We start from the raw sequence: 16,886 nt of genomic DNA, 5'->3' as shown, positions 1-16,886 counted from the left end.
AACGCGTATTTACGGATGACGAGGAAGGTAAGAATACACCCACCCACCCCCGCCCTGCATCTTGTGCGCCACCTCCCTGACGGGGAAACCAAAGTGAGTATGGCACAATCTATTTCCTCATTTGAATAGTAACCTTCACACACGCAAACACACAGGAAGCAAAAAAAAAAAACTCAGCTTATTGCGGGGATAAGATTCTCCGAAACATTACACACAGTGCTTTCACCCTTCTCCTCTTTTCCCACATCAAAAAAAAAAGTGCAATACATGGTCAATACCTCGCTCCTAAAAAGAAAAAAAGCAACGCTTAGCAAAACTAATGTTGACCAAATAATTGAGTAAAGCAAAAAAAAAAAATTAACGAAAAGAAAAACGAAAAAAAAACAAGGGCAATCTCACGGCGGCTGCAAGATAAAATTCACATGATTCCACAGCCTACGTGCTGTACACCTTACTTTATTTATTATTTTTATTCTTTTTTGGGGGGGGAGGGGGGGGGAGTATAGCATTCTATTCAGTGAACCTTGGCTCAACATATATGACCGCAAGGATGAGTTGGCGCCGAGGAGAGTTGCAACTCACTTCACGCATTCGGGACGGGAAGGGGGAGCGTTGGGAAAAAAACAAAAGGACAAAAGATGCCTTTGCCTCCTGCAACCTCCATTCACATCAACGGGATTACAATGCCCCCTGTGTACTGGCACTTTCGTAGCCGTTTAGATGCTCTTCATTCCTCAACGCGCTTTTGTCAGCGCCCTGCGAACCACCGTGCGGTGACTGTCGCCTACAACCCACATCCCTGCGCAAATGATTACCTCCGCGATGAAGTTCGCTTCTTAACATGCGCACCTCATTTTGAACAAATTTCATATCTGCACGAAGTCGCGTAAGCTCGGCATCGACGGCAAAAGAACTCTCCTCAACACTTCGGAAGTTTTGATCCGTGCGCTCACACAGGGCACTTAGCATGCCATGCAGTTTCGACTCATCCACCTCACTTGTGTTCTGGGGTTTAACCTGCGAAAATTCTTGGATTAGTTTTTCCTGTTCTTCTATCTTCCATCGAATATCTTTAACGGCAGCTGTAAACTTCAAGTGCTCCCGCATCACCTCCTGATGGAGGTCAGAGAAATCCCGTTGCTGCTGCCGTATAGATAACAGTTCACTTTCTAAATCATGTATGCCACGTTTCGCATCCACAGCCGTCCTCATTGCCTCTCCCACATCATACCGCACTTTCTTCATGTCGGATGTGAGGTTCTTGATGTTTGTACTAAGCTCCTTAAGGATTTGTTGTGTCTGCAGCTTTGCATCTGGTGTTAAGGCATCTAATGAATCCTCAAACTCCTTTTGTCGCACGCCAACAGAGCGCACCTCAGCCTCTAAATTGGTTAGCCGCTGACTGATTTTCTCCTGGAGCTGCGCCTGCTGTATCTGTTCTTGCATAATGTTCTTCAACGCACTATAAAGAGGGGAGACATCCATCTGGAAGTTGACAAGCGGATGTCGATCAAGCTGCTCCAGTGCATTCTTCATCTTTCAAAAGGTACGTGTAGCTGCGTGAGGGTGAAAAAAAAAAGGAGGAAAGGGAGAAAATAAAGTAAATGCACATGGACATCATGTAAAAGAAGGACCTAAAATCTGCACACGCGCGGATTAGCCACAAAAGGCCCCAATACAGAAGAAAAGGCACGGCTGTCGCGTGGGGAAAAAGGGGGAGAACCACCTGACATTCCGAAGTCCACCCACCTTAACTGTTCCCCTACAAAACAAATGGTTTAAGGTTGGAGGATGCGGGTCTTACGTTTGTTCCCCAGCTTCTCAGTCACACAAAATGAGTCACGACGAAACGAAGGCGAATGACCAACGCTGTCATTTCCTTTATTTTGGTACTCTTATAGTTTCCGCGAGAGAATGATTCCCTTGGAAGGCAACAGTCAAGAGGAATGCGGCGAGCAGCCCACCATCACTCAGAGGTATCACAGGGAACATTTTTTAATCATCTCTTGCGCCATCTCCGGCAACGGCGAACCCTACAAGAGTGAGCATGGGCAAAACATTTAGGCATCAACAAACCATGACGTAGACGTTTTCAATACCACCAAAAATAGGAGGCATCCCATCATAATATTTGTTATTAGTTTTTTAGCCTGCTGTCACTTTAACCGAACAAACTTACAATGGTATTCCTAAACGTGAACCCAACAAGCGCAGCTGACGCAATGAAAATTAGGACCGCACATAACATGACCCAAAGAGGTGCGGCATTCCGCTGGCGATCCGCCACCTCACTGTCTTGCCTCGGTGCATCTTTCTTCCGCTGAGCTGCCGACTGCGCCTGCGCCCGTGCCCGCGCCCTCCGTGCCAGCTGGATACGCGAGCCTCCGGAAGAAGCACCAGCTGCGGTGCTACGGCCAGCAAACTGTCTTCCGCGCAGCCCCACCTCGTCTCCAATTTCATGTCCCCCTTCCTCGTTACTGTCGATATCGCCATCCTCCAAATTACCAACTGACTCGTCTTCCCTGATTTTTTCATGTTCTTCCTTGTATTTTTCGTAATCGATCTTGTTTATAGCTTGGAATCCAATAAGGAGATCGGCTATTTCATCGCAACCGTATTCCACAATTAGCTGCACTACCGTTTCGTTGTTGTCAGTAAGCAGCCCACCAAGCCAGTGGCGAATGTATTGCGAACCAGAAGCTCCATCGAACTCCCCAAGGAAGTTCACAAGAACTTTCACAACTTCTATGTTATTTGCAGCAACGGCGTGATGAATGAGCGCGTAACCTTTTTCATTATCACACTGCATGAACACATTCTTAAGACGGGCCTCGTTGTCTTCACCTTCCTCAACACTTCTCAAAAGCGATCGTACGACGTTTGCCACCGTAATCCCAACGTGTGTCGTCACTGCCACTGTGACTGCCGTTTGACCATATTTATCAACAGCACTAGCAGACGCCCCCAGTTTGAGGAGCCGCTCTACGGTATGCATCATCACACCTTCATCGCAGTTCGGCCAGGACAGAATCAGATGGAGTGCCGTGCTTTCAGAGTCAGTTGTCATATTCACCAACCGTGACACCTTGTCCGCGCTTGTTTTTGCCATTTCCTCCAAATACGACAGTAGTTTGCTGATCACACCATCCGAGCCGCTGCTAATGTCGGAAACGGCGGTATGCAAAACAGTAAGTCCCGCATTGTCTCGGCTGTCAAGAAGTCTTTCAGCAGGGACTATTACCGGCGAATGACCTTCCAGTGAAAGATGACCCTCCAACCGCTGTTCGGTATCATCTCCCCTACAAGTATTTTGGTCCACGCCAGATTTGGTTACCGTCTCCAGAACAAGTGAGAAGAGCGATATGGCGTTCAATGAAGCAAGTACGTGAAGGGGTGTGCGACCTTGGGAATCAACCGCGAGGGGATTGGCCCCGCAACGTAATAGCAACATTACCGCGCTGTCGTTCTCGCCCCAGCACGCAGCGTGCAACGCGGTAGCGCGCTCGGACGTTCCATCCATAGCATCGATTTTGGCGCCTGCCAGTAGAAGCGCGTGCAGCCCCCGCTCACTCATTCCTTGGCTTATGGCGTACGATAATGGAAGGATTTTCTTCGCATTGGGGCTATTGACAAGCTGATTTGCCACTGCCGAGTTAACCACTACCGTCACTTCACCCGTCTCTGAGTTTTCAACGCGCTGCAATAAGGTTTTCTCCAGGCCTTCATCATCACCTTTCTTCAAGTAGTTCCAGAACTGCACCTGAGAGACGTCTCCGGCCGAAGCTTTGTTTGCACTGGAGTTACCCTTGGAGTTATTCTTCTTCATAGGTAGCCAGCACTACAGCAAAGGAGTTTCCTGATAGGTCAGCGCCGATTGCGAGATGGCACCAATATCCAATTTCCCCTTATTCAAATGATTATCTTGCCTTTCCCTCCACAAGAGGGCTTAACTTGTCCTTTTCTTTAAAATATATGTATGTATATATTACATACAGTCGTGCAAAGAAGGGGATTGAAGAGTACATCCAGTAAACAGGATGAGTACAAACGAACCTGCAACGCAGCCAGGAAAATGTGAACGTGAAGAAACAACTGCATTGTTCACTACTTTTGCGACGATAGTGCCCGACATAACGGCAAACCTTGCCGTGCCACAAACTGTTGATTTGTTCTACACACTCGATAAGTTTCCCCTGCAGGGAAGCCCCCCCTCCCCGTTTCCTTTAATTGAGGGCGAGGGAGCGGGGTGTGTGTGAAGGGGGGGGGGAAGCGACACACAACTCGCTTCACATCAATTACCATCGCGCCATGCTATGACAAGAACCGAGTACTCCATCCCTTCTTTCCCCCGCAAAAAAAAAAAAAAAATCGCTAACTCTCCTTTTTCTGGAAGGGAGGATCCGGTTTCTGCTTTTCCAGCTCTCGCGCCTCCTCATCACGGTTACCATCGAGACCTCGGACATCCAAACCCTTCTTCTCAAGCATGGCCGCGCTCTCCTCGCGCAGCTGCTGAAACAACTCTTCCGCTTTCGCCTGCAACTTTTCATCATCGGGGTTCTGGGCGAACTCATCCAGCACATCCTGTAAGCGCTTCTTATTCTTTGAATTCCACGTGGCTAACGGCACTTGGCCGCTTCCCCGCTCCAGTGGCTTCGCCTGTGTCGGACTTGGACTCCATGCGATCGTGTGAAAGACCTCAAAGGTTGCCGGGATTAGTTCATTTTTCTTGTACATAACATCGTACACGGCACAGGCTGCGAGCAGGACATCGCGGCTGAGTGGCCGCCGCATATAATGGCACGCACTTTCGCCCATACTCGACAGGTGCTCCATCAAATGGAATGGTGTTTTGTAGAGAAGCAGGTGGCGGTCTACATCAATGCTGGGGAGATTAAATCCTGCTTGCAGCACCAGAGTGGAGAGCCCCGCTCCATCAATCATCGGCGAGATGTGCGACGACACGCCGCCAAGGATTTCTGTTTGAGCCATGGAAAAGCAACCACGCAGTTCATACAGCGTATTGCCACCGAACATGGAATGCATCAAAAAGCCGTCTTTCTTGAGGACTTTCCTAATATTCACCATTGCCGTCTCGAGGTCGTTAACCCAATGCATGGAGAGGCATGATACCACCATATCTACCGTCCGCTCTGGAATGCCAAACGGACTCGGCTCCTCCTCATCACAGCAAATTTGCACAAACTCCACGTCTGGGGGTATCAAGTGCTTAATCTCTTCGTAGTTGCGGTTGAGTCTCTCCTCGCAAACATCCGTCTGAATGTACTGTTTAAGACCAAAGAGTTGCTGCTTCTCTAACATGTGTCGGAAGAACCAACCCGTGTGGGCCCCAACTTCAAGAACCACAGGCGTATCACGCTTGACGAAACCGCGCCGGTCGAGCATTTGATCCGCACATAACTTGTGCAAATCGCACGATGGGGCATCTACCAGACACCGCTGTAGACCTTTCAGCTGCCGATCAAACATTTTGATGGTGAGAGCCCGCGCCGGTGCCGAGCGAGTGAGCACAATTGGAGATGGCATTGACTCTCAACATGCAGCAATGGCTCACTCTTTCCGTTAAACCGTTCAGCTATTCCCTTCCTTTCCGAGCACACGTCTTTTAGGCTTTCCCACCGTTTTGCCTCTATGTGAACAACACCAGAGGCCGGAGCGAAAACCGGTGTCGAGGGATATTGTGTGAGGTCTCACACGAAAAACAATAAAAGAATGAAAGCAGGAAAAAGGTAGAGATGATGACCACACGGGCTTCAAGTGAGTGTAACCGTCTGCACCCGTGGATACATGTGTTGAGGGAGGGGGCGCAACTTAGCGCAAACAGAGGCACACAAAAACCGAGATTTAAAAGTAACAGAAAATAAATAAAAAAATTGGAAAATGTGAACCGTTCGCTCGCACGCATAATCTTTTTTCTCTTGTTTTGCCCCTCTTCTTTTGTTTCCCCCGTCCATGTCAGCCGCAATCACAAAATTGCGGTTGCCGAACCCGCTGCTACTGCTACCCCGACCACAAAGCAGCACTTCAATCGACATAGAAGGGGCAATTTGGGCAAATACGAAAAAAAAAAAGAGGAAAAAAGAAAACAGCAGCACCAATAATGGTAGTTATAGTAACAAAACTCAAAAATAAAAATCTGAAAACTGAAATAAAAAAAAGACAATAGCATCATTCATGACGATAAGACGATCCACGTTAGTATTCGACACGTGTCCTGTCACATATACTTGCAGCACATATATATATATAGATAAATAGATTTATTTTTGTGCGCTTGCGAATATAGTTGTCTACGGTCGTTTACATTTTTGCCGGTGGGAATCCCAAATGCACTTTTGCACATACACGTAAACAACTATATTCAGTGACTCATTCGGTTCATGTGGGATCGATCCCGATACCAGTGGGGAGTGGGATGACGGTGGAGTGAAACGACAAAACAAGAAATGTGATAGGAAAGAGTTACCAAAATGTTTCTTTCATTTTTCTTCCCTTTCCCCTCTTGAATAATGATAATAATTGTTATTATTTTGCCCTTTCCCTTTATAGTGGAACCTCACTATCAATCCCAGTTCTTTTTCCTTCACACTCTCCTTCAGCGTGCGATGAGACCGAAAGGGAAACCGATAAGGGTATACACGGTAAATTATATGTGTGGTGAAGAAGCCTTCCGTTTCAGATCATATAGTTCTCATATTTTCCTTTTTCTTCTCCCTCGACCTTCCGCATGTATGCCCCCTTCCACCTTTCTTTTTCATTCACCTATTTTATTTTCTTTGAATTTCTCCTCATCATTGCATAAAATTGGTTAGTGATAGTAAACATCAATTAAGATAACTGAAGTCCACGTTTAAAACAGAGTACCTCTCCAGTCGATAAATATCGCGACCTAAAACAGATTTCCTTGCTCAACTTTCTTATTGTTTTGTCTTCGTTTTCCTGCTCCTTTTCAGTCTCTACCATCACACCTTCCAAACTTCTTCTCATCCTTTTGTTTGCTCCGGCTGTGCGCATATATGTACGTTCAAACCTCTTCCTTACGACCGGTTACGGATCAAACCAGTTGGAAAAGGGTAAAAAGAAGGTGGTAGAGAAACATTGAGGATAGGGGAGAGTTGCCTTTGAAGAGGGCTTACAACTTTGAGCGCGCGAAATTCATTCCCTTCTCAATGTTCGCCTTCACAACGGAGATGGATTGCTTAAGCATTTCCTTCTCCACAGCATTCATGGGACCTATCGGTAGGCGCTTTTCAATGCCATTCTTGCCAAGAACCACCGGTATTGCGAGGAACGAGCAATTCTGAGTGCCATCTGTATCCACATACGCATAAACCATCGGGGAAGACTGGCCTGTGATGGCGTTCACAACAAACATCGCGAAGCGGGCACCTGCCTCAGCCATCGACAAGGTGGCACTTCCGCGGCCTGCCTTTGCCTTCACCACCTCCGTACCCGCCACCTGCACACGCTTGCGGATCTGTGTCAGTTCCCCCTCCTCAGGGAGTGGACCAGGAAGTTGAGAGAACAGTGGGACAATCGTTACGTCGCTATGGCCACCAACAACGGGGACGGAGGCGACGGCAAGAGGGTGGCGAGCGTTGTTGATGAAACGGGTAGCACGGAGCCCATCCAGCAGAGTTACGCCCAGGAGTTTGTTCTTGTTGTAGATGCCAAGCTTCTTTAAGGCCTCAGCAGCAATCGGCACGGTGCTGTTTACGGGGTTCGTCACGACGCAGAAACATGCCTGCGGCGATGAGGAACCACATGTGAGAACAAGATCCATAATGATGCCGGCGTTCACGTTGAAGAGGTCGTCACGAGACATACCGGGCTTACGGGGCACACCGGCGACAATGACAAAAACATCAACACCGCGCGCAAGTTCGGCGAGGGCGGAATCACGCTTCACTGGGGGGAGCTTTCCAGCAGCATATTTGACGGTGACGCCGGCGCGGTCAACATGTGAGAGATCGGCGGCCACTCCGGGGGCACCCGCCACGTCGTACAGCGAGAGCGTGCTCCCGTACGGCAGTTGGCGAAGAAGAAGTAGCGATAGAGACTGGCCAATACCACCGGCGGCTCCAATTACGGCAACGCTGACCATTGTCGTGTTGGTAGTTTTGTTCTGGTGCCTGTCTTTGTGTGTCTTAAAGAAGATCCTTTGTGGCTTTGGGTGGCTTTATTGATATTTAGTATTTTACTTTTAATATAATGATGGATAACAAACTTATTGGTAGCGTAAATGGTTCACAGTGACCCCGCCCCCAAAATAAGATACAGATGAGGAAAGGGAAGGAGAGAGTTTTAAAAAGTAGTAAAGTGGAGGGATTGATGAATAAGAAAGAACTTCATGCACCGCCCGACACCCATTTCAGCGTGCGCCAGACAATGCTTGAAGGAGACAACCACCCTTAGGACAAGAAGAGATGACAGAGAGCAGACAAACTTTTCCTCGCTTCGTTTTGCATGTTAATTTAATCAAAAGAAAGTTCATTGCTTGACGCCCGCGCCTGCACCCACGCACAAAAACGAAACACCAATCACGGACCTCAGCTGTGCACATCCCCTTATTGCATTAGAAAAGGGAAACAAGATAAAGATGTGGGCGACAACTAGAGTGAATTTGTACAGGATACACGGTGCTAAAGGGTGTGTCATGAGCGGTATCAACCGGCTTACTAACCAACAACCATAACTAAATAGGATGATTGAAAACCAAACTGAACGCATTTGGTCACGCCACGTACTTCTTAAACTTCTTTTTCTCTTCCTTCGCCAACAGTGCTACACCACACCAGCAACCACCCCGCACCACTCACAATCAGTTACATGAAAAAGCTCTGTCAAAAGTAGGTATATAAAAATAAATACAAATATATAGATATATACAGTCGATCATTCTACAGTGTGACAGTAAAACTAGTGCGAGAAACCGACCCCTTCCTCCTTCCCTCTCCCCCCCACGAAAAAGAAAGAAACCGATGAGTACAAAAGTGTAAAAGGGAAACGAAAATTACAGAATACAGTAAACAACCAAACAAACGAGACAGTAACGAGGGAAGCAAAAACACGGTGAACCGGCGCCAGAACAGGACATTGTTGCGCCCTTTAGGCTACACCCGCATAATTTCACCTCTACTTCACCCTTTTCACTAGCGTGTATGACATTGACTGAGTCCAATGGATATGTGGAGGTCTGTCTGTTGTTACTTTGTTCCTCCTCGGTAAGAAAAATACATTAAAACATTTGAAATATTGTACAACAAACAAAAAACGTTAGAGAGTTTTACTTCTTATTACAATTCATGCTGCGATATTAACGTAGTACAATGATACGACTCCCGACAATTTTTGTCACTTACTCCCCACTAACTTGTTTCTTAATCCATCGTCCTGTCATTACTTCCAGGAGATTGATAAAACTCTTATCAAGCATTTCCCCCGAGACTACTGGATGCTCGCATCATCATCGCGCAGTGGCGTGCTGTCATGATTTGGGGGGAAAAGAGCGCTTCCTACTATGGATTGCATGCTGTTCCTCCTGTTCCTACCATCTTTCACAGGAGTGTAACCAAACCGTGCAGCAGCATCACTCATGACACCAAAATCCTCTTCACTGCTTGCGTGCGACATCATCATCCTGGGAGAAAAGTCGCGTGGCAATCCATCCTTTCGAACATATCCAACCCGAGTGAAAAAGTTAGAGATGAGGCCGCTAATGCCCAAACCCTCACGGTGCTGCGTGAGGGAAAGTGGGTCGCCCTCAGATCCTCCACCCGAACCCAGCCCAGCTGGTCCGTCTCCTTCGATTTCAGCCTGGAGTTGGTCCAAGCTGGCTTGAAAGTCGAGGTTCTCACGCAATATTTGTATATTCGCCTTCAGCTCCTTGTTTTCCTTCTCTGTGCGTGCAAGCTCCTCCGAGTAGTAGTTTTCAAGTGCCGTGAGTGTGACGTCACACTCACGTTGTACTTGACTGGTTGATAACAAAACGGATAACTCGCGATGTGCGTCTTGTAGACAAGTGGTATGTGCGTTCAGTTCCTCCAAAACGAACCGCTCATGTTGCTCAAAGAGAAAAACAGCTCCCAATGCAGATTTTGGCGCACGCACAACAGCGGCTGCGAGAGAAGTATTGGCCGTATCCAATAACCCACATAAATACCTCGCATTATCCATCAACATCTTGCGACCCGTGTTAAAACACGACTCAAGTACCTGCCATTCACCCTGTTGATACGCAACAAGATGGTCCCGAGCGTCGGTCTCACTGTCCAAGCACACACGCACCCCTTGAAGATGGTTATTATTCTTGGAGCAGTCCAGCTCAGCATTCAATCGCGTCGTCTGGTATTGTTTCTGCTCCAAAGCAAGATGGGCCTGCTCAAACGCAAATCTGATTGTTGCGACTCCGTCCTTTTGTGCTGCAAGGATAGTGTTGCGGGAGTTAGCTTCATATTCCAAACATCCCCGTAGTTGATGTCGATGCTGCTCCGTTTGCGCGGTGTTTAGTCGATTTCGCAAATCCGTCACAAACTTTTGGTTTATCACTATAGCGCCACCAATACGTCTTAACGCGTCTTTGATCACTGCAGCTTCGCTATCTTGAGACGCGAGAATCGCCTCCCTGGCACTAATTTCATCCTCTCGGCATTGCAGTAACTGTTGTCGGCATTGACCCATTACTGCAGAGCGCACCTGACCTTGCAACTGCATAACATGGCTCTTTTCCTTTGCTAGGGCATTACTGGCGCCCAGGAACGCATTGCAGATGGGCGTAACTCCTTCTATAAACACCTGGTGTTCAACTACACAATGTTCGGTAAGTAACTTGTGGCTCTCAACAAGCATGGTGGAAAGCTCCGCGCAACATCCAGACGCAATTCCCTGCTCGCGGAAACGAAGAACAAGGTGGGCACGAGTCCTTTCTTCTTCGCAGAGGAGAACTTCACGCCCGGATACCCACTCCAAAAGCACTTCAGTTCTGTGGCGAAGGGAGCACGTTAGTTCCGCTTTGTCGCAGGCCGCCTGATTAATAAGTTGTTGCCGTTCCTTTGCGGCAGCAACACTTTCCTGTTCCTTTCGTAGACGGTAAATACTCGCTACGCTGCTCGCCACTGTGGATGCCCAAACCTCCATCTGTTCGATCTCAATTGCAGTTCGTCCGCTACATTGCTCCCTGAACAAACGCGTTTGTTCGGAGACACTTTCCTTAGTCTTCTCAGCAGCAGCCGCAATTGATCCATACTTGGCAAGTTGCTCGTTCAACTGCTTCTTTTCGTTGCTAGATTGATCCAAGAGTTGTTTATATTCCTGGGCCGCTCTTTTCACTGCCTCAGCTAAGTTGTTTTGCAGCTCCCTGACAACCGACTGATGCTCCTTTTTAATCTCAGATTCCCTCCTGGTAAACTGTTCCTTCAAAAAGGTGACTTCTTCCTCGCAGTCAGGTAAAAAAATATCGCTGCTGCTTCCAAGAGTTCTTCTGGATGTCTTTCGGACTGTCGTAGCTTGCGCTTTTTGATGACAGCGTCGTTGCAACCCCTTAGCATTCTCTGCGCCCCTGGGACTGTGCAAGGTAACGGTTGACTCCCTGCATAGCGCATCATCTCCCGTTAAAACTCCGCCCCGACCACGCCCCCTGGATGAAATCATATCACTCGCGACCTTACTTTTTTTCTGCACCTCCACAGACCTTTTTGGGACTTTTTTGCTTGGCAATCGTTCTTCTGCAAGCGTCAGCTCTTTTTCAGGGCATTCGCTTTTTCCGTTGCTCCCAGTTAAAGGGTTTTTTCCGAGAAAGCTCTTAGCATATTGTTCGTACAGGTTGCCGACCAAGCGGAACTTATCCATCAGAAGATCAAGCAGCGCATCGTGGTGAGAGTCAATCGCAGACCTGAGAAAAGCTGCTGCGCTGATCTGACGGAGGTTCAACACTGGAACAGAGAGGGAACATACACTGTTTTCAAGCTGCGCTTCGGTCCCATTTTTTTCTGCAACACGACGAGTGGCTCCAACCTCCTTTTGACGGGGACTGTGTTTTACCTTGCGTGCTTGGACACATCTCGCGCTGGGGAGTAGAGGTGACATCCTCCGCCCCTCTTTGGGACAGTCGTGATTTTCCCTGGTGGTATTCACAGCAGTTCTCGGTGTCAACCCTGGTTCCGCCTTCATGGTGTTTGTTGCCCATGCAATCACCTTAGGACCGGCCCCATCTAGTTCAGCCTGCAGAGTAGCTAACTTTTGCTTTAGAGTTCTTTCCATTTTGGAGAAGTTGTGCGCTTCCTTTTCCAACGCCTCACAACGCTCTTTGAGCCCATCGTTTTCCACCATGGCATCATACAGCCGCTCTCGCAGCCTGTTTATTTCCATTCGTGCCTTATACCTATCCTTATCCTGGACTTCAACTTCAGGGGTCTTCAGTCCCTTGGGTTTCACCGTTTCGTGGTGCCTTGGGGTGCTCGCATGCTTTCCGCATGCCTTAGCGAACTCGGAAAGAAGCCCATCTCCAATGGAAGCAAGTACCAACCATTCCTTGGCCTCCATCTTTTGCACGTTTTCTCGCAAGGCATGACTATGAGAGTTTATCATCATGATGTTTTTCTGCAACGTGCATTCGTAATTCATTGTAGCGTCGAATGCACACCGCGCCAGCGTAGCTATCAGTGTACCGTAGTCTTGATCGGCCTCAATTCGAAGGTACTTCAGCTGCTGTAACGTCCTGGCATTGAGATACGGATTTACTGACCGAGAACTCTGTTTTCCCCCATAATCACCGGTTGCTGCACCCCCTGTTGACTCCTTTCCCTTCGTCCTTCGCATCAGGTGTGGGCTGTTAACCTCATCCTTGGTCATCGTCTCTCCCCCCTGTTGGTGTTGTTTACCATTAGCGTTGTGTTTGCAAAGGGTGACACTTCCGTTGCGATGGTGATTCATCAAACTAGTTTTGTCGTTCAACTCTTCGCGAAACGTCTCCAACATGAAGTCACGTTCAACCGCCTCCTGCTGAAGTTGCACCACTCGCTGGCGCAACCGTTCAACTTCTTCATTGCTATAGTCACAAATAGACTGATTGTTCAGTAGCTGCTTTAGTCTCGACACTTCGGCAGTGAGCTTCTTGATCTGGCGTACCTGTGGGTCTTCATTCACGACGGCAACGTTGACGATCTGCTTCGCACGAGAGGCATAACGCAGTGTTTGACATGTCACTTCGTAGTGCTCCACGCACGGGGAAACGGTAGCCACCATCGATGTCTTGCTGTTTCCGCCCAACGAATCCATCAGTAGCCATGTGAGGTTGGATTCACGGTACGGACAGAATGCGCTCGGTTTACCCGTTGAAGCATCAGCTAGACAATCAATGACTCGACCCAGTGCCGTGAGCGACAAGTTAATCTTCGTGGATTCCTTGAAGTGCAAACCCTCCACCCCACTAGCGCCAATACGCTCCGATCCAGCAAGATCAACCAGATTGAGCTTACTACTGACGCGGTTAGTATTATTATTTTCATCAAGTGTCATTTGTACAACGTGAATGGAAAGGATGGCGTGACTGCGGCTGCTGCGATCATTCATTTTGGTGGAAGCGGTATGACGCTCAATGCTTCCCCGGTACATCCAGAACAATAAATCTTCCTCTGCTGCTATTGGCTTCCGGTCCAGACCTTCCACAAAAACACCCCGTACGGTCTGGTGCCTTACCCGAAGGTCATTTGTAGAGTGCCCACCTGAGATGAGATCAAAGACTTTTTCGTTATAAATTTCATAGAACTCCATTTCCACGCGGTAGGAGTACGAACTGTCTTCTCTCTGCTTTTGTCGAAGGGAGTTGAAGAGGTCACGTGCCAAGCGAGGAATAATACCTTCTTCCGTCGTCGAAAAACTATCTCCACCCAATGAGAGTTCCAGAAAGGCACTCTCATCTATGCCTTTCATCTGGCCTGAGCAGGAGGGTGAGGGCGAGCATAGCTTCAACTTAGTGATACTAGAAAAAGAGGAGCTTTGCTGTGCCAGCTCTTCCCGATAGAACCTCCCACTAGTCACTACGTCCCTTGGCCCCAGCATGGTGTATGTTTTACCAGTCCCCGTTTGTCCATACGCCAAAATGCAACCGTTGTAACCATCCACCGTGTTGTTTAGAACTGTACGACCAACATGCGTGTATACTTCCTCCTGGTCCGCTCCTGGTCCGGCCTCGGCCGAGTCAAAGCAGCGCTCAAAAACGTACGTGAGGCGCGTCGTGAAGTTCCGTGAGGGGTCCATGATTTTTATGTGGCCATCTCTCGCGTCGAGAGCGATAGTCCGGTTGGGCCGCTCCCCATTTTCCAAGAGTTCACTCGCGGTGAAAGGCCGAATGCGAACATACACACGCATCGCGCTGTCCTGCGCACCCCCGTTGCTGCGTGACGTATCCTGTTCAGTCAATGAAACATCAAGGGCAGAAGTCGCTGTGGTTGTGGTCATGGATGACGCCGTGGATGCGCTGGGATCTAATCTCACCATTGCTGCCGCAGTCTAAATCCCACGCAATTCCCTTACCGTTCACCTTAATTAGTCTTTCCTTATAACCGCTCCTCGTCCCTCACCTTAACCTTCTCTTTCTTCCCTTGTTCTCACCAGTCTTCTGTGGGGTAGTGATTAAAACAAGAAGTAGTAAATAATAAATAATAATAATAATAACCGTCAGGGTTGGCAATGACGTGATCACAGCCGATGTCATGATTAAATACAAAAAGGTGAATATCAGTAATGCAAGCGCGTCCCTTCATACCTCAGAGCTGTCTTATATATATGGGTAAATGAATACAAATATGTACATACACGCAAAGAAGCGTGCAAAATACATATGAAAATGCCACAGCAGAAAAATATTCTATTTCCTCACACAAAACAAAAAAAAAGGGTCACCAGAGAAACGGCAAGTGGAACAGTTCACATCCCAATTCACAAACAACGACTTCCTTACTCCGTTACTCCCTTCCCCTTCTCTCATTCATGCAACACCCATCTTCTTGTCCATTCCTACAGGTACCGATGCATTTGTAATCACCCATTTCCTCATTTGTTTATTTTCCTTTACTCAGTTTCTTGTATCGCTGCTACCACTCAACCCGCTTTGGCAGAGGTGTGCCTTTAAATCGCGTGGGTGTGCACCTGGAGAGGGAGAGAGGGGAAAGAGATGATAAGAAGCTGAAGGGCATCACGAGAACAACAACGAAGAACATACGGAAAGTCTGGGAAGTGGAAATGGAAGTGGAAGTGGAGGAGAGAAAAGGAGAGGAAAGAAAAGCAAGTTTTCGGAAAAAAAAATGATGATGGCCATGTGAATATTATACGAAAGAAGAAATAAAAGTAAGAGTGAAAAATAAGTAAATAGATAAACAAATACAATAAAATCATTAACGCTGGACCTGTCGCTGCTTCATCTTCCTCCCCAAACGAAAGCCACAATTCTCCCTTCCTGCTCTACTTCTGAAACATCTGGTTCCCTTCCGTAAAAGCTACGGCGCGTTATTGTGCTTTTGAATGATAATCGTAAAATTACTTTTCATTAAATAAGCGCACACAAGCACACATGCGTACATAAATACATATGCGTGATTGCTCTTTTTTTTTTTTATTTAATCAAAAAACCCATTCTTTTGGAGTCACTGTTATTCACACACGGGCGAATTCTCCCTCAGTTGCTTTTTTGTCGTTCATCCCCTTCTGCCCCCACTTGCTTCTTTGCTCATTCAGCTGAAAAATAAAAAAAACATACCCTTTGCCTGCTTGTTTTGGATATCGATTGAGACATAAATAACACTGGCAAAACACAGAGAGAGGAAACGGGGGGGAGAGGGATAAAAGAGTGCCAGTGAAGATGAACAAGTCTCGTTGCGGCAGCAACGGAAGACGAGATATAAAGGAAAAAGAGGGTGTGAAAAAAAAAAACGGAGGTCACTTTCTTCGGGACGGAATTTCCATATAACGGTAGTGCCACTCATCACCACACCATTGCTGCACTAGATATACCCATTCCCTCATTCCTCTACTTTACAGAAATCGCAACATGGCGCAGTTTCCAACCATACGGAACCACAAGAATGGCAATAACGGTAGAAACAGAAAGAAGAGCGATGCGAGGTGGAGTGGGGAGGGGAGTAACGAAAGTTGAAATGACAAAGCGAATTACCGAAACACTATCGACTTTGCACAATCACACACAAATCAACAGCAAAAAGTACGCACCGAGAAAGCTTAAAAAGAAAAAGAAACAAAAACAGAAGAAAAGGCAGGGACTAGAGTAAAACACGAAACAACGCAGTAGGAGAGGTGCTGTGAAGAAAGTTTAAAAAAAGAGCAAAATGAAAACACAGACACTACTCAAAGGAGGAAGCTCCCAAAATCTTTACTCCCGTACCGAGGCGACGCCACTCGACCACTGATACAGAAATATTTGTTTTCACTTTTCGCCTTTACTTCCCTCACTGACGGGGCCGTATTCGTCGATATCATGGACTCACTCCAAGTTCCTCTGCTGCCTACTTGGCATATTTTATACAGGTTTCCCTTACTCCCCTGCTCTAGATAGGACTTCACGGAATATCGAAAGTAATTTCGCCTATTTCTTCTGTGTGACCGTGAAAAGAAACAAAAAAAACGACCAAAACACAGATGACAGACAGCAAAGATATCCAATGAAGCGTAGTGCAAGTCATCAGCAATTACCTTCGTGGGCTTTGTCACCTCCACGTACATAGGGACCCGAATGAAACAGTTTGAAGGGCAAGTGGGCCAACAGTCAGTCACCAAAGCTAATATGTGTGTATGTGGGGTCACCAATTCGTTGTAATCAAACGAATTACCCTCCCTCCCTCTTCTAATGTCCACAC

The 16,886-nt window shown here is 47.4% G+C and overlaps 7 protein-coding genes across 7 annotated transcripts; 1 reads left to right on the top strand and 6 right to left on the bottom strand.

Moving 5' to 3' along the window:
• Window positions 1-678: 678 nt before the first annotated feature.
• Window positions 679-1,536, bottom strand: TbgDal_X18860 (hypothetical protein, conserved; the record flags this gene model as incomplete). The annotated part of the gene is made up of 1 exon (XM_011780745.1): window positions 679-1,536. One exon carries the CDS (start codon window positions 1,534-1,536, stop codon window positions 679-681), a length of 858 nt encoding a protein of 285 aa, XP_011779047.1.
• A 625-nt stretch (window positions 1,537-2,161) lies between these two features.
• Window positions 2,162-3,826, bottom strand: TbgDal_X18850 (hypothetical protein, conserved; the record flags this gene model as incomplete). Its single annotated transcript, XM_011780744.1, has 1 exon — window positions 2,162-3,826. The coding sequence occupies one exon, from the start codon at window positions 3,824-3,826 to the stop codon at window positions 2,162-2,164; it is 1,665 nt and encodes a 554-aa protein (XP_011779046.1).
• A 545-nt stretch (window positions 3,827-4,371) lies between these two features.
• TbgDal_X18840 (hypothetical protein, conserved) lies at window positions 4,372-5,544 on the bottom strand (the record flags this gene model as incomplete). Its single annotated transcript, XM_011780743.1, has 1 exon — window positions 4,372-5,544. The coding sequence occupies one exon, from the start codon at window positions 5,542-5,544 to the stop codon at window positions 4,372-4,374; it is 1,173 nt and encodes a 390-aa protein (XP_011779045.1).
• Window positions 5,545-6,527: 983 nt separating this feature from the next.
• Window positions 6,528-6,830, top strand: TbgDal_X18830 (hypothetical protein, unlikely; the record flags this gene model as incomplete). The annotated part of the gene is made up of 1 exon (XM_011780742.1): window positions 6,528-6,830. One exon carries the CDS (start codon window positions 6,528-6,530, stop codon window positions 6,828-6,830), a length of 303 nt encoding a protein of 100 aa, XP_011779044.1.
• Window positions 6,831-7,150: 320 nt separating this feature from the next.
• On the bottom strand, window positions 7,151-8,122 carry TbgDal_X18820 (glycosomal malate dehydrogenase, putative; the record flags this gene model as incomplete). Its single annotated transcript, XM_011780741.1, has 1 exon — window positions 7,151-8,122. One exon carries the CDS (start codon window positions 8,120-8,122, stop codon window positions 7,151-7,153), a length of 972 nt encoding a protein of 323 aa, XP_011779043.1.
• A 1,343-nt stretch (window positions 8,123-9,465) lies between these two features.
• TbgDal_X18810 (kinesin, putative) lies at window positions 9,466-14,514 on the bottom strand (the record flags this gene model as incomplete). Its single annotated transcript, XM_011780740.1, has 1 exon — window positions 9,466-14,514. The coding sequence occupies one exon, from the start codon at window positions 14,512-14,514 to the stop codon at window positions 9,466-9,468; it is 5,049 nt and encodes a 1,682-aa protein (XP_011779042.1).
• Window positions 14,515-16,377: 1,863 nt separating this feature from the next.
• TbgDal_X18800 (hypothetical protein, unlikely) lies at window positions 16,378-16,752 on the bottom strand (the record flags this gene model as incomplete). Its single annotated transcript, XM_011780739.1, has 1 exon — window positions 16,378-16,752. One exon carries the CDS (start codon window positions 16,750-16,752, stop codon window positions 16,378-16,380), a length of 375 nt encoding a protein of 124 aa, XP_011779041.1.
• Window positions 16,753-16,886: the final 134 nt, after the last annotated feature.

This window comes from Trypanosoma brucei, chromosome 10, assembly GCF_000210295.1.
Source record: "Trypanosoma brucei gambiense DAL972 chromosome 10, complete sequence".
NCBI classification, from domain to species: Eukaryota; Euglenozoa; class Kinetoplastea; order Trypanosomatida; family Trypanosomatidae; genus Trypanosoma; species Trypanosoma brucei.
Note: the sequence above shows the minus strand (reverse complement) of the source record. Positions and strands in the feature narration are given on the sequence as shown.